Source organism: Megascapheus bottae, chromosome X, assembly GCF_031878675.1.
Source record: "Megascapheus bottae isolate mThoBot1 chromosome X, mThoBot2.hap1, whole genome shotgun sequence".
NCBI lineage: Eukaryota > Metazoa > Chordata > Mammalia > Rodentia > Geomyidae > Megascapheus > Megascapheus bottae.
Genome location: NC_143547.1, coordinates 70,125,860 through 70,153,278, shown reverse-complemented (window position 1 = coordinate 70,153,278; position 27,419 = coordinate 70,125,860). Strand labels below are relative to the sequence as shown.

Below are 27,419 nucleotides of genomic sequence, written 5' to 3'. Positions count from 1 at the left end.
CAACCTCAGGAGATATTCTTCTTGTAATAGAAAACATGCTGAGTATTACTATTCCGGTGGACTTGAAGGTAAAAATTGCTTCTAAACAAGCTAAAAATATGGTAAAGTGGAAAGTTCCCCATGATTGCATGCAGAAAACTGATCTCATTCTAGTTGTGGAAAATTGGGAAAACTGGTAGTTAAATTTAAGTAAAAATCTAATGTAATTCAAATATAGTTTGGGGATCATGTACTATTTCAGATCACCTCTGCTACTACTGTCCTAAAAGCCTGTCTAATCCTGACCCCAATATAGATTGACTATACATGGCAGTGTCAAATTTCATGGCCGCAGCCATCATGAGTAATATCAGTGTCATACTGGACACATAAGACAAAAGGGACAATCATAGTGAAAGACATACCAGATTTGGAGAAGGAAGAAATAGTTTCCAGTTGCAGAGACTGAGTGATACAGGCTCACATGAGGGGTTTATATACAACTATATAATATTTATATGACATTTTATATATTATATATGTAAAATATATATTTAGAAACTGTGTATCAAACATACATATAAACTGTATAAATTTTATATGTGATATAAATTACATATGTAAATATATAGTATATATATACACACATTTAAATGTGTGTATGTGTGGGTAATCACAGATACTCTCCTAGATATGGCTGATTGGTAAAGTGAAAAAAATATATATATGATATACACACAATTACAGAGACATACAAAAGCATAAAACTTTGCAATTCTGTTGTCAAAAAGGAAGCAGAAACCATGAATTTTTGCATTTTTCCCTATTTTTTACACCTATAGGAAATATTTATTTGGCAGAAAATCAGGAAAAATTATACCAACCTATTAATTAACAAGCTGGATGGAATTTACCTAGTATTTAAAATAATTATGTTGGCTCTGTTATTTTGTGCCTATAATTTTAGAGCATCAAGAAATAATGTTTTACCATTATATAAAAAAATAATTTTTAAACGATGTAATTTTCTACTTTGATTCATCAGCTTTCATTCCTAATATTTTTAGGTTTAATTTATTATCTATGTAATTTTAAAATATCATAATTTTCCACCATTTTTTTGAGATAAGGTCTTGCTGTAAAGCTTGACTGGACTGGAATTTACTATTTAACCAGGTTGGCCTTGAACTTATGATCCTCCTTTTTCAACCCACCACCGCTTTTTAAAACTCTAATTAGCTCATTGAGATAGTTTTCTCCAAAGTTTTTTTTTCAGTCTTAGACTCATTTAACTGGTTAGTGGACAGAAGACAATGTATTAATGTTAAATTAGACCCATATTTAATTGTACTTCCATACTTTACAAGGTTCTCTCCCTCTGTCTGCCCCTCTCCTCAGTGCTGGGAATCAAACCCCAGGCCTTGCATATGCTATCGAAGTGCTCTACCACCCCTGAGCAATAACAATAGCACTGTAAAATTCTTTTGGATCAGTCTGAAAGACTAAAGTTTGGATTTCTCCTCATTATCTGGATGCTCTCTATCTGTGACAGATGCCAATATTCTGACCTTGACATTTGTCCTATTGAGAATAACTATTGCAAGGGACACTACCCTATGCAATTTTCATTTGTTTTATCACACTCCAAAATGCAAATTTCTACCCAAATTAGATTTATATTCATCTCTTCATTTACTTTTATTTCTTCAAAGATTCACAAAGTAACCTGAATGTAAAGAAATCCCAAATTACTGAACTGTATCTCAGTAACAAAAGCAAACAGGACTTTTGACATCTGTAATATTAGACTTAAAGAAAATTCTAAAACATAGGCTACTTTTTTGGCCTTTTGGGGTGTAGATCTGAATTTTGGGAGAGTGGGGATAGGTATTATGCATGATTTTCTTAGAGACTGCAGATAAAATGGCTCCTGAATAAAATTTTAGAAATTTAAGATTTTCAGAAGCTAAGGACTTCATCAGCTTTTCATGCTATTTGTAAGAGGAGGCCAAGTGTCATTGATTTGATTTCCCCAATTCACTCAACATTGCAGACTATTTCTTTCTCTCCTTCTCCCCCTTACCCCTCCTCTCACTGAACTGTATTGTAAATGGTAAGGCTTTTTTGATTATCTCCTAGGCTCTTACCATATTTTTATGTCTCAGGGCTATGGCCTGGTCAGTGAGTCTGGGCTATTTCCCTACTAGGTTTTTTTGTGGTAATAAAATTTTTACTTATTTTTCTTCTTAGGATTGGAATTCCCTGATCTATTATTTCTATGAGGTCTTTCCCATTCCTGTTTAGTCATTTTTAGAAAGCAGTTTATTTCAGTTTGCCCATGTGTGGTTTCACATATCTGCCATAGTTGCTTACCCCTCCTTTCCCCCTCCACTATGTTCATATAATGTTCTAAGAGGGTAACATTTCAGTTTTTGGTTTTACACTCTTACTTGGAAGCGAGTTTAGATTGAATATAATAATTCTGTTCAGTGAGGAAACCACCAATTGAGGCCTCCATGTTCTAGAAATCTCCCTGGAAGCAAGGGAATTCGGGTGCGTGAGACTTGAAAAAAGATTTCATTTAAAAAAGTTTTATGATCAGACTTTATGAAGCTGTATTAATAAGAGAAATATCCGTGTTTGTAATTTGACTTAGTTGTATTGAAGCTTTTTGTTTTAGTGGCTTAAGAACCATGTGCCCAAATGTTAGTCATGTACATCACTTCATCACACACACCACTCTAGTATAAAATTATATGAGTAGAAGTGGGGAGACAGGTGTTTGTCATTATGAAGAACATAATCTGAAAATATCAAATATGGACAAAATTAAGGCTCGGCGATTTTGGAATAGTCCTATAACCTCGAGGTTAATATTTAGCTTTTTCAAAGCAGGCAGGCCACTGCCCTGAACTGCAGATGCCTGGCGATCATTCCAGCAGTGTGCCTGCATAGTTCCCTTTTGGACAGTCCAGGGGGCCTTCGCATTCAGGAGAGGGTGCAAGTGAAATGCCAATCTAAAAAGGGAACTTGAAAAATGGATTTGGGTGGTGTCCAATATCAGCCAGAAACCAGATGCCAATGAAATAAAAGGCGCTGCTACAATAAGAACCGTGCTATTAACAACAGTGTCACTATCACACCCATAGATTACCACTGTGGGAAAAAAAGTTAAATATCAGGCAAAAGTAGAAAACGCAATGGGAAATCAGGAGAGTAGGGTAAATCTAGTTCATTAAGGTGTGCAATACATTTGTTTATTAAAGCGGGTGTGTAAACTTCACTTCTTTCCCAAGTGGCGTCGAGTTCTTTCCGCTCCCGCATGATTAAATCAAGAACATTGTCCTGACGAGGATAAAGTTTTTAGAAACCGCTGTTAGAAAGCGAGAGAGTTGAGAATTGATTAGTTTTCCAGTCGTTACCATGTAAAAGTAAACGTTTCCCCAAGAGTAGACATCAATTGTGACGAAAGAACTACATGGGCAGTGGGTTAGCATCCAGTGCTATTTGGAAGCCATGCGACCTTGCTCTTGTGGCGTCTCCAGGGACCCCTCTAGGACAGGTATGCAAGTAGCTTTCGACAAAATCAGCTACACGTACATGTGTGCCCCCACCCCCAATGCCTCTCATCAGATTCCTTTTCCTTTCCCTGGATTTTGCCGCAGCCCGAGTGTCCAGGGGCGCCCATTCCGCGTGTCCTTTCCCTGTGTGCACTCTCCAGCCTGCCTGTAGTGCCGTCGAAGTCCTGGCCTAGCCCCGGTACCGTGAGTTCTGCCTCCTCTGTGGAGCTTAGAACCGAGAGAAAGCGACCACTTAAAGGGTGACGGACATTCTCTACCTACCGGCAAGTGGCCCAAATCGGTGACTTCCTTGTCCCTCCAGCCTCCAGGTCCTGCCATGGCTTCGAGAGTACAACAGGAGCTGGCGATCCGGCAACGGAGTGCGCTGTGCGCTGGGGCTTTAGGAGGTGGAGGGGAGGTGCTGAGTGGAAGTGAGTTTTAGGGAAAGGGAGAGGGAGGGAGAAAGGAAAGGGGAATGGAGTTTGTGGTGTGGGGAGGGAGGACGAGGAGGAAAAAGTGCAGAGAAAAAGTTGAGAATGAACTGAAGTTGGAGTCGGAGAGGCGGGAAAGAAAGTTAGGCTAAAGGCAAGAGAAAGAATTCCAGCGTCTGTCCCGGCGAGGAAGAAGCTAGAAGGGTGCTCCGCGGCGTGAGCGCAGCGTCTGCCCCGGCAGGGTGCGCCTCTTTCAGGGTGAGGAGGGGGGCGGTGCAAGAAGGGGCCGAAGAGTAGCTCTAAGGCGATTGGTCCAGCGTCACGTCGCCAGGTGGGCAGCCGCGCAGGGGGGAGGCAAGCTCAGAAAGAGGGGGCATTGGCTAAGGGAAGTGCTCTCAGACTATAACGGTTTGCTAGCTGGACTGTCACAGCCCTCCCTTTTCCTCCTTGCCCTGACGCCCCCTCTTAGCTTCATGGCTGCGCCCTGCGCCCCCGCCTCCGCCCCCTCTCCCGCCCCCGCTCCCGCCCCCGCCGCCGCTGGCCAGTGTTCCACAGGAAACTTTTTCTAGGCAGCTGCCAGCCCCGGAAAACCGGTCCCGCTCCGCGCCGCTCCCCGGCTGGGCCCCACGGCTCAGCCACAGTCTAAACAGCCCGCACCCTCAGTTTTTTTCCCCCCCCGAAGATACACTTGTTAACGTTTCTAGTTGTCTTATTTTCTTTTTTCTGCCCTCGTCGCATTTTCTTGTTTCCTTTATTGAAAACACACACACACACACACACACACACACACACACACACACACACACACAATCATCAAGCTAGAGACGGAAATGTCTTACTGCCGGATTAGGGATCAAAAAATAGGCAAGTCCTTCTTGGAGCAAAGGAACACAGTCCAGGGTCTGCTACAGGTTAGCCCTTTAAACACACTAGCAGAGGACCGAGCTGAACAGCCGTCGCAGAACCGCCCTTCTGACACACAGCATACTTTGTGGCCCCAGGGGCTTAGTTGGTACTATAATCTGGGCACTCCATTCGAATCGCACCTGTTCACAGGTGCTGGGTGTTAAGGCATACTGAAAGATTGGCTGCAACCAGAGTTGCCAAGACTCCTACGTTTGCAGATGCCCTGGTTGCAAAGCGCAGAGAAAACTTATGCCTGCTGCCCAGTTTCCTGCGTTCGGGCTGGGGTTTCATTCATTCTTCCATTCATTGCAAAACATTCCCGAGCGTCCGGATTTCCATCTCCGTTTATCCAGCAAAGCGCAGTGGGACTAACACTAGCTTTAAATCGGACAAACGTGATTTTAGCTTTCACAAAAGGCGCCCTTTGAAACCTTTATAGGAAAAAGGAGTCAGTGCGTAAAACTAACCGCATTCGGAACACTTGGGATACAAAGAACACTTTTGAATAAGTTCAAAAACTTCCTTCGCTTGCAGTTCGCGGACTGAGACCGCGCACCCGAACGAACGCCCAGTTGGAACGTTTTGGGAATTTGTTTTTCTTGTTGTTGTTGTTTTTTTAATTACTATTTCTCACTTCATGTGAAAAGATGAATACGAATAATTCGCCCTGAATTTGAATTCATCTTTTCCGACTCCTCTTCTCGTTTTTGGAATTATTGTCCGTATATGGTGTTGGATTTTGTTTATTTCGTGTCTGTTTCAGTGCCAGAGTTTGACCTCTTTACATTCCTTAACCCCCGAGCTTCGGTGAGCTCGGTAATGGCCACAGCCTGCTCGAAGAACTTAGTCTTGTTACACAAAGAAAATTCTCTCTTAAAGACTGCGGAGAAAAACCAGCCACCACATATCCCTCAAATACAAATTTAGGTGCTCTGGATTGAATTTTCTCATTAAACCGAGTGTGATATATATCATTTCAAAAAGTACATTTTGCATGAATTCAAATCTTCACGACTCCATCTCATGAAACCTTGCCAATTTAAAACAATTTAAACATTTCTGAATGATCAGGAAAATTCTTTCGGATCGTCCTAAGTCTATGTCTCAAAAGGAACATTTCATAACTAGAGAAGGGTAGTTAGCTCATAGAAACTTACAATTTCATATAAGCATCTTGTTTCTAGAAATCGGGTCAGACCCAAGACCTATATTTAAATGCACCGCGAAAATAATCTTTGCTAAATGGAACATGTGTTCACAAAATAGATTTTCTTTTAGACGATGTACTTTGCTGAAAGTAACATGTGAGGAAATATCCCATGGACCCCATGGCAAACTGTTTCAGCCTGTTTAAAGAGGACATGTCCAGACCAGGCAAAAGAATCCGGGCTGATCATTGGACTCTTCAGTTGCAAGGCTTGGTGGGAGACTAGCGGCTTCAGGACTCCATTGGGATTAGTCACAATGCCAGATGGGACCCTGTCCTGGAATCGGGGGAGGGAGGAGGTACTTGTTTAATCAGAACTTCACAGACAGAGAATCTACATTTTGAAATTTGATTGTTGTTTTCAGGAAAAAGGGAACATGGAACAGGATGAAAACTTTACCTTGTAAGCTACAAGGTCAGTGGGGCTACAGGACCAGAAGGCAAATAGGTAGCCACAACCATGAGGCTCAGTACTGAGAAGATTCTTAAAATAGGGCATCTGTTTTCTAATTTCAGAACTACTTTTCCCCTCACCCCCAAAGCAGCAACTTGAATACCCGATTTGGACATATTCCTCCTCCCCATAAACTCTTTCTTTCCTAGCCTTGAGCTCTACACAAACAAACCTAATCTGTCTAGGTCCCTCAAATTTGTCAGATTGTGTTTTACCCAGAAAACCTCTACAGTTTCCAGTTTTATAGTTTCCATATTTATTCCGTCCTTTCCTCCAATCCACACTTTTATGGCAAAAGCAGAAGCTCTTATTGTAGTTGTTGGTTGTTAGCATTTTTAATAGCTAAAATGCATTGATTGCTTGCTTTATACAGAAGACTGAGTGTTTTGCTCATATCATCTCATTTAATTCTGTCTAAAAATTTCTGACTATTCATTACATAGGTCAGTGAACTGGGGTAAAGAGATGACCTAACTTGCCTAAAGCCTCACAGGTAGTAATTGGAGCATCCTGACTTTAAACTCAGGATGTCTGGCTCCAGAGCCCACTTGTCAATGACTGCTGAAGGGCCAGTGCATATTTTCAGAATGTATGAAGAGGAGCCAAATTCAAGAAAGCCTAAGGGTAAGAGAGATCAGATAACATTCCTTAGGCCCCTTAGCTATCCAGTTCCCCCTTTCCCCCTTTCAGCCTTCAAGCCTTCCCAACAGAAATAACATGAGCTTTATAAAAAGAAATGGAACCCAGTGGTTGCTGAGAAGTAGTCAGTGACAGCCTGAGCACATCATTTCCCAAGAAAGTTATGAATTTACAACTTAAGAAACTTCCAGAAAAAAATCAGTATTTAAACAAACTTATTATCTATTCCCAGTTCATTCAGAGAGATCTTTGGAAGCAAATACTATTCAGGGAGAACTTGAAGGAGGCACAGTTGAAAAAAAGAAGGTACAATTGGTGAGCAATCACACACTAAAGGTCAATGTTAGAGCTTAGTTGATTGGAATGCTGTAAACTTGGTGTCACTGGCATAGGTTTGATTTCCCAGGGGGGCAGTTGGCACCTTTCCCCTCTTTGTCCCTTGAAATGCATATTCACCTTGTAACTTTTATTAGAAGAGCAGCTTCAAAGTTAGTACCACCAAAAACATATTCATTACTTTTTCAGATGAAGGCTAATCACTATAGTCTGGAAACAATTATAATGCAAAATCAGGTATATGTCATGAAAACTATACTCTGAAAGATGCTCAAGCAATGTGGGGGCATGGGCAGGAAGATCATGAGTTCAAGGCCAAATTTAAAAACAACCAACAAGCCAGGACAGTGGTGGCTCACACCTGTAATCTTATCTACTCAGGAGGCTGAGTAGCTAAGTTCAAAGACAGCCAGGACAGTCAAGTCCATGAGATTCTTAATCTCAATTACTAAAAGATTAGAGGTGGTGTTATGGCTCAAAGAGCTAGAACATTATTTTAGAGAGAAAAACTCAGGGATAGCATCCAGGCCCTGAGTTCAAGTCCATGACCGCCAAAAAATCAAACAATAAAACAATACATTTTTATTTTTATTTTTGACACCCATTTTACCTATACATTTGATATTAATGACATGTCTTGGTAGACACTGATAAATGCAAATCCCAAATGTTTTATTAGAATTTTCAAGTACAATGGCAGGTATGATGACAAATGCTTGGAATCTTACCTACTCAATATGTATAGACAGAAGGATAGCAAGTTCAGAGTCAGTTAAGGCAATAAAGGGAACTCTGTCTAAATAAAGTAAAAGAGAACAAAAGGGTTGGAAGTGTGGCTCAGTTGGTAGGGCATCTGCTTAACATATTCAAGGCCATGGATTCCATCCCTAGTAATGCAGAACAGCCACCATGTAGAATTGGGAGTGATACATTATAAGACAACTATGCATAAGAAGAGATTCACAACAATAGGGAATAATACAATAGAATAATTTTAATACTGCAGTGTAAGTTATTTTGTTTTTCTTTTTTTTAGTACTGGTATTTAAATTGTAGATCTTGCACTTGCTGTGCAAATGTTCTATTGTTTGAGCCATACTTTGAGCCCTTCTTGTTTTTATTATTTTTCAGAGACTTTCTCATGGTTTTTGTTTTTTTTTTGCCTGTAGACAGCCTGGAGCAGAATCCTCCCACCCATGTCTACCACCTCCTGCATAGCTGGGATTACAGATATGAGCTATCATGTCTGGATTGTTGTTGATGTCTTGCTAATATAATGCTGGAGCCACATTTAAACTGAGACCCTCCAGTTATCTACCCTCCAACTAGTTGGCATTGCATGTGTGAGCTGGCAGATTTGACACTAAAAGTGTGTGTTTTTCATGGTGGTTCTTAGATTTGAACTTAGGGGCTTATACTTGTTAGGTAAGTACTCTACAAGTGAGTCATGTCTCTAGGCCTGTTTTGCAATCTGTATTTTTGAGATATGATCTCACTTCCTGCTCAAGCAAGCTACTGAACCATGAACCTCCTATTTCAGGCTGGAATGACAGACATGTTCCATCATGACTAGCTTTTCAAAGGAAACAAAATCTTATGGGATTTTCTGTCTGTACTAAACTGTACCTGAAATCCTCCCAAATCCGGCCTCTGAAGTACCTAGGATTGTAGGCGTAAGTGGCCAACATACAGCTTCAACAAAAGTTTTTTAAGTTCATACATCATTTATTTCCAGAACTTTCCACTTAATATTTTTAGATCACAGATCACTCTAGGTAACTAATGTTATGTAAAACTACTGAGGACCAGGAAGGACTAATAAACCTGTAGGTGGCCAAGATAGCCGATGTGAAAGAGCCTACCAGATTCCCATGGCTCACGATTGTACCAAAGAAGCTCTGATATGGAAGATCATTTTTTGAAGCCAGTTAAAGTAGAAAAGTCCTGGAGATTTCATTTCCAAAATCAGAATAGAGAAACCAGGCTGGGGGCATGGCTCAAGTCGAATACCAGCAAGTTCAAAACATTTAGTTCAAACTCTGGTATCTCTAGGGAGGAAAAATAAGTGACTCAAGAAGTTTTGCCAGAGGGAGGACATTTCTTTGGGAACCATTTTGCTAAAGGCCTTTCTTGAAATTTTCTTTCCTTTTGAAAACATGTTAGCAAATGTAAGACTTCAACAGCAGTTCTTAGCAATCTTGACACCATACCTTTTGATATTTCCTCTGTGCTACTTCTCTGAGAACAAAGCAACAATCCACCTAATGTTTTTTATGCTACAGATTATGAAATGTACCTCCTGACTGGGCTTTGCAAAGCTTCTGTTCCTTCTCATGGAATGCTCTTAAGCTCGGCATGATTTGAGCTATTCCTGTTTCTAAAATGGGGCCCAGGAAACCTGATCCTGGATGAACATGGGTCTCATCGCTCTTGCAAACTTGGAATGCTCCTCTAAAAAAAGACAATTGTTTTATAAAGAGAAGTAAACCAGAAATTTTAAAAGCAAAGGCCAGAGACATTTTTCAGATGGTTCATGTGCCTTCCGTATTTTCCTACTCGTCTGTCTTCAGAAATCACATCCAAATCCTTGAATTCCTAGCCCAGCAAGTTCAGGCTCTCCATTTGTTCTCACCTGCCACAGATCACGGGAGCATATTTACTCAAATATTAATCAATTTAAGTGCTTCAGTGCCCCTCACTTGCACTTCCAAGTTCTTGAATGGTCTAGGAATTAGATACTGATAATTTTTTGTTCCTCCTTTAAATAGTCTATATAAACATCAAATCCAACAAAACTTGGATATAGCCCTATTCAGGGCTGTATTGAAAGCACAGTAAGTTTGAAAAGTGTGTGGGGGGGAGGGAAGGAGGGAGAGATCCCCAATATCAAAGAAGCTTGAAAAAAAATGAGTCACAAATTAGTAATACAGAATGTAGAGTGTATATTTTTTTTGCCAGTCCTGGGGCTTGAACTCAGGGCCTGAGCACTGTCATTGGGGTTTTTCCTGAAGGCTAACGCTCTACCACTTGGGCAACAGCACCACTTCCGGCTTTTCTATATATGTGGCACTGAGGAATCGAACCCAGGTCTTCATGCATGCTAGACAAACACTCTACCACTAGGCCAAACTCCCAGCCCGAGTGTATATTTTTTTTTGAATAGAAAAAGCCAAGAGAAGAAAAGAGCTTTACTACAAAACTTCAAGAAACTACCCATCTATGTAGGAAAAGAGTACATTACATAAACAGAATGGAGATCCCTTTGGGGATAAAAAGAGATTGGAAACAGAGCTAATAATGTTATAGTGCATACTGTACATTGATTACAAGAACTACATGGAGAAACTTGTAAATCCAAATTATTCCAGTGTGGGGAGAAAGTACTAATGATTGAACAATATGTTTTTCTTAACACTTTACATTATTGAGTTAGAAATCCCTATGCAATTCATATATTCTTGTTATAAGTAAATGTCAACAAATAAAGAAATAGGCATAATTTCTGTCTTCTCTTCTCCATCCTGTTTGTCCATTACCAACAAGTGGCTTTCTCCCAAATAATGTTGACAATTTGTTCTGCATCCTTCTACACAATTCTATGTGACTCTATATTTTATGTAAAAGCACATAGAAAGAACTCTCATAGATGGGCGCCTAGACACTTTATAATCCTACCTGATCAGGAGGCTAAGAGCTGATGATTGAACTTTAAAGCCTGTCAGGGAAGACAAATTAGAGAGATTGTCATCTCCACAGAACCACAAAATGTGGACGCGCTGCTCAAGAGGTAAGGTGGCAGCCATGAAGAGGTGTTTCCCTATTCTTTCATTTGTTTTGTATTTGTTAACAAGAGTTCTCATATTACATTTCAATTTAATATGTATCAACAATGTCTTCCATAGTAAATATATAAATTTAACTTCTGCATTTTGATTTTTAAAAATATGATACTTCATGAAGTTTGTGATTTTCTATGGTATCTCATTTTTTGAAGGTAAAGGAAGGAAATGAGAAAAACTCTCACTTTACGTTTACTTCTGCCATTTATGAAAAAAACAGGATGGTGATCTGGAATCTAGATATGTGGGTAAAATTGCGATATGCTTTTAAACATTTTAATAGAGAAATAAATGAATTCTGAGCATAGCTAATTATATAAAGGGCTTTAGAAAATAAATGTTTTTAAAAATAATTCAGAATGTATATGTGCATGGGAGAATTCCATCCAGCCCATATTTTAATGTAATGTATAAAAGTGATAGAAATTCTACATCCGTGATACTTATACACACATGCACCCCACACAGATGTACACATGCTTCCCCCACACCGCTCAGAGAAATAATTTTTCCTTGGATGATAAAGAATGTTAATTTTCTTCAAAATATTAAAATGCTGAAAAATTAACCTGAATGGTTTTGGTTATGTGTGTGTCTACATTTACTCTCTATAAAACAAATGTAATCAAGAGTGACACTACTTTCTATAAGTATATGATATAGTGATAATTGATTATACTGCATAAAACAAAGTGACTTAATCCCTAATTTGCTTCCTTTTTATCCTTAGGAATGATATTGAAATTATAAAATACCAAACATCATGAAGAGGATCTAAAGCGCAAGATCTGAGCAAATATTCATCCATCAGAGAAGTTATATGAGGAGCTACCTGAAAATTCAAGATATGGTGTACTCTGATAGGAAGCAAGACACTATCCTACAAATAACTAGTACACACTAGAGCTTGAGATATGGCTCATAAGCCTAGCAAGCACAATGACATGAGTTCAAATCCAACTCCCACCAAAAATTTAAAAAGTAGCAAGAATTATATATATATATATATGTATATATGTGATCATGGTAATCTTTGAAGTACAGTAGAAAGGTTACAAATTTAGAGATGAGCAAAATTCAAATTTTAAAACAAGGCAAGACATAGGTTTTAAAAAGTATAGCTTAAAGCTGGGTGCTGGTGGCTCAATCCTGTAATCCTACCTACTTCAGGGCTGAAATCTGAAGATCATGGTTCAAAGCCAGCCCAGGCACAAAAGGTCCATGAGACTCTTATCTCCAATTAACCACCAAAAAAACTGGAAGTGACTCTGTGGCTCAAAGGGTAGGGTGGTAACTTGAGTTGAAGAGTTTAGGGAAAGCACCCAGGCCAACAGTTCAAGCCACACAACCAACCAAAAAAGAAAAAAAATGTATAACTTAGGAATTTGACATTGTCTCTGGGGGTAATTACAACATTATATTGTAACAATGGCTCCTGAAGTCTTACTAATAATGAGCCATGACAAGATGGTTCACTTCCTGTTTCCAGTGATGCAATAGCAAATACTCATTGTAACCCCCAATAAACCAAGCATTGTGGAATTCCCCTTGTGTACTCTCCATTTATGTTAAATCAATCCTGGCCCTCTGTGGCTAATAGAATATGGAATAAATTATGTATGACTTACAAGGTTAGATCATCAAAAACATTGACATTTCTAGCTACTTTTCCCGGGTTGCACAGTATGAGAGAAGTTATTTGCCAGGCCTCAATAACAGTTTAATTGTACTGTGGTGTTCCCTATGTAAAGAAAAACTGAAGACTATAAAGGGTTCCACCAACTTACAAGCCAAGGCAATCCCTTTGCAAGTGTATTTCTCCTTCCACTGAAGTTATGCGGGTCAATATCTGAATGAATTTCATAACAGACCTTGAGTAAAGCCATTCTAAAATTTCTGACCTATAGAAGGTTATTGTTTCAAGCCACCAAATTTGGGAATGATAACTGTTACAAAGCAATATATAACTAAATAAATTGATTCAAGGTATTATTACTGTTGTTAGTATACATTTTTATTTCACCAAAGGGCTTTTATTATATCCTATACGTTAAAAACAAGAATTTGGCATAAATAAAGCAAAATTAAGCATACTAATGATTAGTTAATGATAAAAAGCAGTTCATTAATAAAAGCAGCATGAAGAAAATTTACAATATTAACACATGATTATGCTGGGAATAATCTAATATATATATTTTAGAATAGTAAACAATGGAACTTTTTGTACTATTATATATGTTATATATGTATACATACATGAATGAGATAGCCACCAGAAATACGTGGTTAAATGCTTAATTTGTGATCAAGGTAGGAACTACAAGCTAATTTTATCTTACATTAATTAAAGTGAACATAAATTTATACCTACACATGGCTTTAGTAACTACTATATTGGTCAGTGAAATTTCTACAATTGAAGAAAACAGACTTGTTAAATTTTAGTGAAAAAGTAAATAGAAACCTAAAATGGACATAGCTCAGAGTTTGAATTCTTGGTCCAGTTTTCAACTAATTTATTGATGTTCTGAGTGACAAAATAAAAGACATGGATCTAACTTTTGTTGATGAGCCCAAACTTGGAAGAGTAGTAATTTATAGGTTGATGGTATTTTTCTAACCAGGGTCAGAGAAAGAAGGGAGTAGAGTTAGAGAAGTAATTGGGCTGAGACATCAAGTAGTCTTTAGGGTTAGTTCAAAGGAAAAGGTTCCAAGGCCAGAAGAGAGTAGAGGAGACAAGCAATAAATTGAGCCTAGGTTTGGAACGCAGTGAAGCAGAAAAGCTGAGAAGATAAAACTAGAGATGAGACTGGAGTTGATAGGAAGCTAGAATGATGAATGAGAAAGGGTTAGACAAGGGAGGCAAGGGCAAATTGAAATGGAGCAGAGAATAAGCACATAGGAAGAGTAGCTCATTTTGACTTTCTGCTGTCCTGTTCCTGTTGTTGTTTTTACTTATGGCTTTCGGTATTTCCTTTGGGTTTCAGCTGAAGTATTAGAGCCTTAGTCCATTCTGGAATGAATCATAGCATGCAAGAGCCAGGAATTATTGGTCTAAACCTACCAGACAACATTTCACAGAGATAGTGAAATATTGCAGCTTCAAAACAAACAAGTAATGAAGTCCATAAACTTGGTATGTGTGACAAACTGAAAGTAAACAGATAATATTAATCCAGATTGCAAAAATAACAAGCCTATGAAATATTCAAATCAAGGGCAATTGTCTGAATTGTCCCTTAACAAAAGAATTCTAAGGAGGTGACTATTGTAGAGCATTACATTAAAAAATGCTGAATCTCCACATTATGGCAAGTAAGATAGTGAATAATTGGAAATATGGATGCATTTGAGAGGGTTGAGGGACTGATGGTGTATGCCATTTAGAAGAAAAGAATTAGGGAAAAATAAAAGTTATCCTTCTCTTTTGTCTGTTGTGGGGCTTGAACTCTGTTCCTGGGTGCTGTCCCTGAGCCCTTCAGCTCAAGGCTACCCCCTACCCCTGGGCCTGGGTGTTATCTGTGAGCTCTTCAGCTCAAGGCTACTGCCCTACCCCTGGGTTGGGGTGCAGTCCCTGAGTTCTTTAGCTCAAGGCTACTACCCTAGTCCTGGAGACACAGCACCACTTCTGGTTTTCTAGTGGTTAATTGGAAATAAGAGTCTCATGGACTTTCGTGCCCAGGTGGGCTTTGAACTGCAATCCTTAGATCTCAGCTTCCTGAGTAACTAGGATTACAGGTGTGAGCCTCGGTGTCTGGCTATCCTCCTTTTCTTTAATGGAAAGTTATATGGAAAAAGAACCTGTAGATAGGGGCTATAAACAGGTAAATTCCAGAGCAATTAAAGAACATTCTGAAAATAATTGCTGTATATAATGAGCTACTTCTTAAAGGATAGATCTCTTTATTTGGAAATATTTCAGGTACAGACTAAATCATCTACCCACATTTGTATGAAGATAATAGAAGATAAATTGAACTAAAACCACTTCTTTTCTGATTCTGAGAAACTGTGGGACACTTATTCTTTCCCTCTATGTACTGTGCTCCTAGGCTAGTTAGCCAGAAAGCAAGGCTATACTGTTTGTAATGTAGGCACATGTACCATCCTGAAGTCACACCCTCAAGATTACATTTTATATAAGGTCACAGAACAAATGCTACACTTGATTAGAATGCAAATGCATAACTAGCTATTTTTACACTTGGAGCAAGTGCCAAGCAATGCAGACATGCCACCACTCCCTCCCTCCCTCCAATTCTTACTCCCTCCCTCCCTCCCTCTCCCTCCCTTCCTCCTTCCTGCCCTCTATCCTCCTTTCTCTGATTAATCTCTTCCCACTCCTAGGAATTACCTTGCTATGTACACTCATCACAATCTGAAAATATGTGCTTCCATTGTCTGTGTTTTTCTCTTTCTAGTCAGGGAGCATTAAGGAGCGCCTTCAAGGTCAGTTAAGCCTATGTGAAGGAGGTGGTTAGTATCACCTCTGAGGAAGTCTAAGTGATTGTGATACTGACCTAAGCATAAGTTATGGAACATATCCAGTTATGATCAGATGATTTCTCTAAATTTATCTTGCAAGGGGAATTTGTGGCATGATAGGGTTTGTCCTACATGTTTTAGGTTCTTCTCTAACAGGGATAATGAAGGCACAGTAGTAGTACTCTTTATGCCTCCCCACTTATTTTTGGTAATTAGTTAGATTTTAAACAAAAGCAGATTTCCTCTGTATCTCATCTCATCCTATTGAGATAATCAACAATAATTGTTTAATTTTTTTCCTTTTTGCTTAAATATATGCAAACAGAATCATATTTTCTTCTATTTTTCAAGAGTTGTAGGACAGGATAATAGTATTATACCTTGCTTTACTTTATTTCATATAAAGTACAGATATCAAGATGGGGTTTCTTACTCTTTTGAGAGATTTTTTTCTTTCCAGTCCTAGGCTTGAACTCAGGGCCTGAGCACTATCCTTGGACTTTCTCAAAGCTAGAGCTCTACCACTTGAGCCTCAGTACCACTTTCAGCTTTTTTTTTAGTGCATGTGGTACCGAGGAATCGAACTCGGGTCTTCCTGCATGCTAGGTAAGCACTCCACCACTAGGCCAAACTCCCGGTCCCTGTTTTGAGGGATATTTTTATGATTACATAAAAACTAAATTAGTGGACATGGAAAAATCTTTTCAACAATATGACTAACAAATGATTGCTATCCTTAATAAACAAGAGCACCTACAAATTAATTGAAAAATAAATCACAGAATGGGAAATGAATAAAAACTAAAAATAGCAAATTTGCAAAACTTCATTGATAATCAAGGAAATTTAGACAATATAAAGCTATTTTTTCTGGCCTATGCTTTCACAGCTGCCATGCACCTCCCCCATGCTCTCATGCTTGCCACACCCCTTGCCCAGGCTCTCACACTCTAGTATAGGGCATTCACACCCCACAGGTGTTCTGTCCATTCTCCCCCAGGGATGTGGGGGTTTGGACCTGTGGGAAGCCTCCCTGAACACACACACTGTCATGTGATCACCCTAGGCCCTGGTGTCCAGTGAGTGGATCCCCATTCTCTAGGCCCAGGGGACACTTCTCATTGTGGATCCATGCTCCATGAGTAGCCTTCACATTTTTCCCAGGCTGGCCTCAAACCACAGTCCCCTAAAAAGCTAATTTTAATAAAAATTACATAACAAACTTCATGGCTATATGGCCAAAAGTGATATCGCTGGATCACAAAGTGGTTCTATGCTATTTTTTGAGGGGCCTCCAAACTGCTTTTAGAGTGATTGAACAAGTTTACAAAGTCCATCAGTAGTGTATTAGGGCTCCTTTTCTCCCATATCATAACAGTGTCTGTGGTTTGTATTCTTGATAATGGCCATTCTAACTGGGATGAGATGTAATCTTAATGTTTTTTTGAGAGCAATAAAGTAAGAAAAATATATAAAGGGTATTCAAATAAGGAAGAAAGAAGTAAAACAACTGCTATTTTCTTTTCTTTTGTGCCAGTTCTGGGGTTTGAATTCAGGATCTGAACATTGACTTGGGCTTTTTCTTCTACCACTTGACTACAGCACCATATGTATGTGGCACTGAACAATCGAACCCGGGTCTTTGTGGACGCTAGACAAGCACTCTACCACTAGGCCAAGTTCTCAACCCCAACAACCACCCTTATTTTCTGATGACATAATCCTATTTCTAAAGCATGCTAGAGACTTCACTCCCAAACCTTTAGAGCTAATAAATAACTTTAACAAAGTAACAGAGTATAAATAAAACCACAGAAATCAGTAGTTGTCTTGGGCACCAACAATGAGAAGATTGAATATGAAATTAGGAAAACCATTTGCAATAGTCTGAAAAAAATAGAAAAAAAGAATTCTAGAAACCAGCCTAACCAAGGAAGTAAAGGATTTTACAGCAAAACCTGCAAAATTTTGAAAAAAGGAAATTAAAGAAGCTATTAGGAAGTGGAAAGACCTCCTATATTCTTGAATTAGAAGAATTAGTGTAATAAAAATGACAATACTGCCTAAGACACTCTACAAATTCAATGTGATACTCATCAAAATACCAATGCTATTCTACACTGGAATAGACTAACCAATTCAAAAATTCATATGGAATCAGACAAGAAATCCTGATCAAAACAGAAAAACAAAAACAAAGAACCAATAAAACAATAGTTCTGGAGTTATGACAATTCTAGGCTCTAAACTACTACAGAGCTATAGTGAAGGAAACAGCTTGGTACTGGTACCAAAAAAGATGGATGATCAATGGTATAGATGATTCAGAGGTAAACCCACAGATCTACAACCATGTAATTCTTGATTAGAGAGCCAGAATCACAGAATGAAAAAAAAAACAAAACATCATTTTCAAGTGGTGCCAGGAAAACTGGATATCGACATGCAGAAGACTGAAACTGGATTCCTATCTGTCAGCCTATGCTAATATCGATTCACAATGGATCAAAGATCTCAACACAAGACCAGAAGTCTTGACACAGAAAGGAGTAGCAGAAACATTAGAAATTCTTGGTGCAGGTAGGAATGTTCTGAATAAAGTTCCAGGGACTCAGCAAATCTAAGAGAGAAAATAGAAAAATGGGATTCCAACAAATGAAGATTTTTTTTGCGAGGTAAAACACAGTTATCAAGCTAAGAGAGAAGATCTTGCCATTTATGGGTCAGACTATGGCCTAATATCCAGAATACATGAAGACCCAAGAAGTTAAACCCTCAATGAATTAGTAACCCAGTGGATAAATGGGCAAATGAGCTACACAGAGATGTCTCAAAAGAAGTAAAAATGGCCAGTGAACATGAAGAGATCCTCACCGTCTGTGATTTGGGGTCAGGGAAAGAAAAGCAAGCATTGACAGTTCCCATGGATTTTAGCAGCCGAGAGCCTCTTGGTTAGATATAGCTTAGAAAACAAAAAGCATCAGAGCTATCACTTAGGACTCTTTCATTGTCCTACTTCCCAAGATTATATCACAGATCCAGAGGATATTAGTTGTAATAGTCTTAATTTATTCAATGCGTAAAATATTGAAGTCTTTTGCATTTTGCATTTGCTATCTCCTACTAATTCTATAGGGCTATCTTAGAATTTTCCCTTTTACAGAAGAAAACATGCTCACAGACATTAAGTGATTTGCTTAAGATAAGAGTGGGGTTTGGGCCTTATTCTGTGAAACTTCAAAGCCACAATGGTCTACAGCAAAAGTTTGGCAAACTTTTTCTACAAATGGCCAGATAGTGATATTTCAGGTTTTGCAGGCCACGCAGGCTCTGTTGCAATGTGCACACACTCTGCCATTATGGCACACGAGCAACCAGAAAAATTGTGCAAACAAGTGTGGACAACTGTGTTCTAGTGATATTTTATTTGTAAAGACTGAAATTTGAATACCACAGGACTACCATATCATGAAATATTATTCTTGATTTTTTTCAGCCATTTGGAAATTCACAGGGAAAATTTATTTTTTTAGCTGTGGGATCATAAAAAAGTGCAGGTATCAAGACAGCTTGTGCAGCATTATCTGTCAATTCCTAATGTATGTAGCACAAAGGAATCATTTTCTAAAGATTTATTCAAATATTGAAGAATTCACTGAACAGTCTTTTATTTATTGAATCCTTTTATTTTTTCCAACCTATCTCTTCATTACTTCACATATCATGTCTGAAATTTCCCCACTTTGCCAGCATTTGCTCTGTACCATATTCATCCTGAACAGCTTGGAGACCTCTCTTATGCAACAATTAATGACTTTCATCAAGTAAAAAGTATGTAACTTTTGAAATATTATTTTGAGGATTATGCTATTTTCAATGGAAAATTTTACTTCAAGGCTCTGAGATATTGCAGTACATTCCAAGAGATTCCCTTTAGCTCTTTCCTGATCATTGTCAACATTATCCTTTGTCCTGAATCTTCAAAATAGAGACAGTGAGATCCAGGACAATGATATCCTGTCTTGCTGTGCAGTGCCTAGCGTAATGTCTGTTGTATAGTAATCAATCATTTGCTGAATGAATACCATTTTAACTCTTTCATTCCAGCCGATACCTGTACACAGGCACTAGAAACCATATATCCTTATTTTTATTTTCATCAGAATAGTATCTTCAAAAGGATTTATAGGTCCCCACAAAGATATAAGCAGAAAGATTTTCTGAAGTTCTGGATGGAAAAAATGAGATTTTCTAGGGGTTTGTGGCTTTTTTATTATTATCTTTAAGTAGTTGTACAAAAGAGTTACCATTTAACAAAGCAGTTTATGAATACACTAGCATTCAAATTTTTGTAAGGGGAATAAATATATTTTTTGTAGGCCAGGAAACTACTGAAGAGAGGCATTGCCTTGTTTTCCTCAAATCTTTGTTGTTGATATGGTGGAGGATCCTGCAAGCTAGTTTACACTTTGAAGCTCAGGCATGACCTAGAATTGCCTCTGGCAATATGAATAGTAAAGTGATTATTTTTCAGGACCTGCGGGCTTTGCTTTGTGTCCTGTGAGCTCTGTTATAGGAATAAATATAGAAAAGGAGATGAACATTGATATTTTGGATATAGTTTCCATGTGGGATCTTTAGCTTTTGTTGTATTCTATAACTGAAGACTTTGATACTAACATCATCAACTTTTTGTTGTAACAATGTCTCACTATATGACAATCAGAGAGAGTTTGTGAATAGTTCAATGCAAACCTTCCACAACTCAGTTAAATTAAGTTCAAAGCTTATAGTGGTGGGTTTGAAGTTTTTGTCAGCTGGGGAAAAATGGAAAAGGAAAATGTAAGTAGGGAATGGGGGGATGTTGCTCAATGATCTTCATTGAGCAAAACAAGGAAGTAACCTAGTAGTCTAGAGTCGAGTTTACCAAGTCAGGTAGGAAAATGTTCTGAAAACTACTTGACTTTCTTTGCAGGAAATGGAAGTCAATCACTTAAGGATCATTTATAAAGCATTTTATGTACCAATTAGACAAGCACAACAATAATCTAGTTTTTTTTTCCTTTTTTTCTTTCTTTTTTCCTTGGCTCCTTGTGTAATAGTGTATTTTGATCAGCGTCAGTTAAATCATAGCAAGGTTAGAAAAAGAAAGATTTCAAGGAGAGCAATGCAAAACTTAAGATCTACCCTCGGGCTCACAAAGATAATAACAGAACAAAGAATCTAATAACATATTCAAGAACAGGAAAAAAAAAGAAACCCACCTCATACAAGGTAATCAGATAAAAGTCTCCAAGAAAAGGCGACATTTATCTGAGTAATCTACCTACTAATTATACCTTACTCTTAATTTTCCCTACTTTAAGCTGAATTCTTCCACATGGTAGTGGAGAAGCTTTTCTAAATAACTCTTTCTCAATACAGGAATAGAAGGAAACTGACATTATTTGTCCTGAACCAGACTATTTCATTCTCATAAGAGCACTATGAAATTTTGTTTCAGTTTTTGTAGATGAATGTTTTGTTTCTGAAGGCCATGTTCTTGTCATGGAATCCATCTTCTACCCTACCATGTAGACTAGTTTGTTAAGCATGTGAATTACTGTTATAATATACTAATAGTTTTGGAAGAATTATTTCACTTAGTATTTAATTGATTACTGGAGGAACTTCCTACCCATTCTACATCCAAATAAATTAAAGCTAGGAGCTTGCTCATAACATGACTAGTCATTTGTGGATATGCACACTCATCCCATAATCATTTCAAAAACTTTAGCATATACTAATAGTTCATGGAGGGATTCATTGTGATAATCTCATGATATATATAGTATACTTTGTACAAGTTTATCCCCTCTATTATATTCTCATAGTTCATTCTGCCGAAAGAACAAATCTAAATATAATGGGAATAGTTGAGGTAGAAGAATTAAAAGCTACAGGTACTGCAAACATATTCAACAAAATAATAGCCTTCTCAACCTCTAGAAATACAATCTCACCCATCTGATGGAGGCATAACCAGAAAAGAACCACTCTTAGAAATATTGTTTTGAAAACTCTAGACTTAAAAAATAAGGAGTTAATTTTAAAGGCAAAAAATCAAAGAGAGAATTTTAATAAATTGGAAAATTAGAACAACTGCATATTTCTCAGTGCAAACTCTAAATGTAAGGAAAGGCTGGATAGTTGTAATTCAGGTTTTGAATAACAACTGCCAACCTAGACTAGTACACTCAGTGAATCAATCATTCACAATTGGTGTAGAAACAAAAATTGTTCCATGATAAACAAAGACTCGATTTCATGATCATCAAACCAACACTACAAAAGATACTAAAGGGAATGTAGCCCTAGAAAAAGATTTTGACAGAAATGCAGCAATTTATAAATACAAGTACTATATTAGATTAATAAAACAGAAAGAGAAAAGAAGGAAGTAGCACAAAATAGCAAAAGTGGCAAGAAACAAGGCATACTTCTTCATAGTAACATTAAATATCAATGGACTCAATCAATCACATGATTTAGAGCAGCAGCCTGGATCAAAAACCTAGGTCTAGCCATTGGTTATCTCTAAGAAAAAAACACCTCTTTTTATTGTGATTAATAGAAGGAATACATATTATATTCACCAGATAGAAGGTGCATAACTTCACAAACATTGATACCCTTTCTCATGACATGGTCCCCATTTCCCTCTCACCCTCCCTCCACTCATCTTGATTTCCCCCCTTCCCTATCCAATTTCAAATAACCAATTAAGCACATAAAAATATATCAGCTAACAAGGTGAAATATTGTAACAATATGAAATAACCAAGGGATGGCAAAAGAGATGAGAGATAACATAGTACATTAAGGACAACAATCACTTATTATATGGCTTTTGTTTCCTTATCCTAAAACACCTCATTTTCAAAGATAAATATGAATTTTGCTTAGTGAAGGTGTGAAAATAGTCTTCCAAGCAAATGCATTGTATATGAATTCTACAGGAATAACCATATTAATAGCTGATAAAATAGACTAAATTAAAGTCAATAGAGATAAAGACAGTAACTGCATGTTAATAAAGGGAAAGATTCATGAAAAAGAAATTATAGTGGGCAATATATATGCACCAAATAGTGGCACTCATAGATACATTAAACAACACTTTTAGATTTATAAGAGCAGATAGACTCCAACACAGTAGCAGTGAAAGACATTAATACCCCATTCTCTCCAAAAGATAGGTCAACGAAACAAAAGATTGGTTAAGAAATGTCTGAATTAAAGGACAGCACAAGGAGTTCCCTTCCCCTGGCATTTTATTGGTTTTATTATTCAGTCTTAGTCTTCTTCCCCTTATACTTATTCCCTCCCATACAGTCCCCTATTTATACTCATGTCCATTACTATTATTACCATTATTTTAGTCTTAAGTTTCACATATGAAAGAAATATGTGATGGATGGCTTCTCTTGCTTTCACTATCTTCCTCAAAATGATAATTTCCAGTTTTTAAAAATGACATAATCTCAATCTGTTATGGCTGAATACTATGCCATAGAGTATATAGACCACATTTTCTGAAATCATCTACTAGTTTTTAGGTAGTTAGCAAGCAGATTGCACAGTATGAATATTATCATCAAGTAATGATTTTGAAGATGAGATAACTTTTCCAAGTTGACTTTAAGTTGAGCAGTCTGATTGTCCCAATGTGTCACTGTATTGAAGGAGGCATTACGCAGTCAATTGGCTCCTCAGATTTTCTAAGTTTAGGTCCACCTTCTGTGTTACTGCAGTGGGGCCGTAAAGCATGATCATTTCTCAAATGTAAAACATGGAATAAGATAGAGGATACAACTTGCATTTCCTCTGTGTCAAAGAAAATTACCGTTTTACCAAGGAACTATAAGAAGCCAGTGGTCACATGAGAGTTTCAAGAGAATGAATAACATCCACAGTGAGCTGTCAAAAGCTTGCCTGTGAGCTTTTCTTCCTTTTTAGTACATTTTTTAATACATTTCTTCTTTTAGATTTGAACACTTTCCTCCTCAGGAAAGAAGCTTTGAAGTTTATCCAAGAGGGCAATATGTATAAATCTGATTTACATAGCAGTATCTGAAACAGAAAGGAGGGGCTGGGCCTGGAAAACTTCCACCTACAATGAAAGTATTTGCCATCGCCGTTTCTTAAAGAATCTGGGTGATATTTGTAAGGAAATGGAAAGACTTAGAAAAAAACATATTAAGTGAAGTAATCCAGACTCAAAGGAACATAAGCTCAATGGTTTCCCTCATTTGTCAAAATCAGTAGAAATCTTGGGCTCTCCTAGCAGAGATTTACAATAGAGCAAAACCTTGATACATAAGGCCATATAGTATGACGCTAAATGAATGGACTTCCAGAATATAGAAACAAAAGCCATATAAGGAGTGATTGTTGTCCTTAATGTACTATGTTATCTCTCATCTCTTTTGCTGTCCCTTGGTTATCTCATTTAGTTATAGTATTTTACCTTGTTATCTGACATATTGTATATGTGTTTATTTGGTTATTTGAAATAAGATAGGGAAGGGGAGAAAAACAAGATGAGGGGAGCAGTTGGGGGGAGGGAAATGGGGTATTTAATGTTTGTGAAATAATGCACCTTTTGTCTGGTGAATATAATGCAACCCTTCTATTAATTACAATAAAAATATATGAAAAAAAAGAATCTGTGTGATTTCTCTGTATTTCTCTTCTGCATGAACTTCTCTGGAAAAGGAAACTGCAAATGTCATCAGCAATTGACTGATGAAGGTAAATGTGATATGATTACTCTCACTGGTGGCAGTTCAATTTATTAGTAATAATAATTAAAAACTTTAGGCTCAGCACAGTGGCTCATATGGCAGTAATATCAGCTACTGATGAAACAGAGATTGAAACCTTCCCACTTCAAGGACAACTGAAATAAGTTAGCAAGGTCTTCATCTAAATAATCAAGCCCAAAAGGTGTTTCATAGCTATAATCCCAATCACAGTGATGCTGGCCAAAGGGGAAAAAAACCCTCACAAGACCATTGGTGAAAAATAACTTGGTACAAAGATTGTTGTGTGAGTGGCTTGAGTGGTAGAACACTTGCCTAGCAAGTAGAAGGCCCTGCATTGGAATTCTACTACTACCTCTCTTTGTCAGAAATATATCACATATGTCTATATCTTGAAGTATTTTCCTCTGCTTTTCTGTGGTAGTTTCAATCTTTTAAGACACATAGTGTGGTCTAGGATCCATTTTTAGTTGACTTTTGTACAAAGTAAGAGATAAAGAGATAAGGATCTAGTTCCATGCTGTTACATGCAGATATATGGATTGCTCAGAATCAGTTTTTGAAAAGGTCAAAATTTCCCCACTGACTGTTTTTGGCACCCTTGTTAGGTATTAGTTTGTGTGAGTTTTTTCTGAGCCCTACATTCTGTTTCATTATCCTACATGTCCATTTGTTGTTTTTGTTGCATTAATACTATCCCATTTTGTGACAAATATGAATGTTTTGGGCAGTTTATGTGGTCATATCAGGATCATCACTGTACATGGGCAATTGTGGTGTAAATGGTGCTGAAAGCCCTTGTGGTCACCAATGGCTTTCTTTATTTTCTTTTCTTTTGTATTGTAATTAATAGAAAGGTTACAGTTATATTCACCAGATAGAAGGTGTATTACTTCACAAACATTAATACCCCTTCTCATGTTTTTGTCCCCATTTCCCTCCCACCATCCCCTCCCCTCATCTTGTTTTCCTCCTTCCTTATCCTATTTCAAATAAGCAAACGTATATACAATATATCAGATAACAAGGCTTTCTATTCAGCCTGTAATGGTGCTGAAAGCCCTTGTGTTCCACCAGTGGCTTACTATTCAGCCTGTTCCATTGCCTGAAATTTCTACCATATCCTTCTAACCCATGGATTCAGACTTTATTGCCATCTTCTAAAGTATGTATAGACTTGAGGATTATGAATCATCCCTAGGGTTTCACTCCCCTGGTTAAATAAATTTATCAGATTATATCTAATGGAAAACTGTCTACTAAGGGAATAAGTCAACGGCTAAGAAATTTTAATAGGAAGAAATGAATGAGAAAAATATTTTGAGTGTTTCTAGGTTTTAGGGTTCCAATCTAGAACCCAGATGGATCTAGTCCAGCAGTTTTGTACATTGATCCTAATTCAAAGCACATCTGTGCTCATGTGGCAGCATATTATATGAAACATTGCCCATTTCTATGCTTTCCATGTTATTGTTGTTAATTTTTACTTGTTTTTATTTTACATGCTCTTTTTCCTCATTTCTCACTTTGAAAACCCATGTCTTGGGTTCCCTGTCCATCTCCACTGTTTTTTTTAAGGGACTCTTTTGGATAGTCTCTTAAATGTCAAATGTCAAATCTATTACGTATTTCTTACCGCAAATGTTTTCTATCTTTGTATAGGGTGATAAGGTTGGAACTTGTTTACTGATGGGCTAAAACATTCTGTTAAAAAATGAGGAAATAGCTGTGCATTGCAGTTTGTTATCTTTTTACCATTTTAAAGCATTCAGGGTCATATAATGAATTTTCCTAACTTTACTGTTTCTCTGGCACACAGGGAAAAGAATCTATGCTATATCTTTTTATCTCATTGAAGTCAAAAGCTACTGGTAAAGTATATCTTTACTCAAAGGTGAATATATTTCCTCCAATTAGTACAACATTGAAAAACCAGTTTTGTATTGCAGTTTTAATTTCTCACCATTCATATCATTTTGATATTCTTTCTATCTTCCTGGGGGTCATTTTAATGATGGTTTAGAAATGAAATAAGTGATCATAAGAAAAAGAAGCAAGGGCAAATGCTAACTTGAGAGAGTACGTTTAACACCAAGAGGCAAGGATATGAACACTATAGAAATGCCTTCTAAATAATGTTATGCTTAATTCTGAGTTTTTTTTATTGTAATTAGTAAAAGGGTTACATGATATTTGCCAGATAGAAGGTGCATTAATTCACATACATTGATACCCTTTCACATGTCTTGGTACCCGTTTCCCTCCCCCTCACACCCCCCACCTGTCTTGGTTTTCCCCCCTTCCCTATCAAATTTCAAATATCCAAATACAAATAAATTCAATATATCAGATAACAAAGTGAGATACTATACCAATATGAGATAACCAAGGGACAGCAAAGGAGATGAGAGACAACATAGTCCATAATTCTGAGTTTGTTTTTGGCACTATACTTGCCTCATGGGAAGAATATGTGTAAAATATTTGGCAATGAAGAATTGCAAAAATGTTATTCTGAAAGATATTAAGCCACTCTCCCTTCTATCTCTGTTTTTCCCTTTGTTTTTCTCCAGATATTCTCTCTCAAAAGAAAGGAGAATTTTTTTTTCTTTTTAGCTGAGAATCTCTCAGGATAAATATTGGTTCCTGACTTAGGTTTTCTTGCATTTGATTACTAAGTCTTCCATTTTCTAGTTCTGTGTTATCATTGAGCAATCACTTCTATGGGTCTTGTGTTCACAGATAAATCATGGTAATAAGTCATATGATATTA

General features: G+C 37.5%; 1 protein-coding gene across 1 annotated transcript in view; it reads right to left on the bottom strand.

The window, feature by feature from the left end:
• Window positions 1-4,092, bottom strand: part of Nrk (Nik related kinase) — a 121,430-nt gene extending 117,338 nt beyond the window's left edge. The window contains exon 1 of the mRNA XM_090325858.1: window positions 3,822-4,092. Coding sequence (XP_090181984.1) covers window positions 3,822-3,878 — 57 coding nt within the window. The 5' untranslated portion in view covers window positions 3,879-4,092. The remainder of the gene's footprint in view (window positions 1-3,821) is intronic.
• Window positions 4,093-27,419: the final 23,327 nt, after the last annotated feature.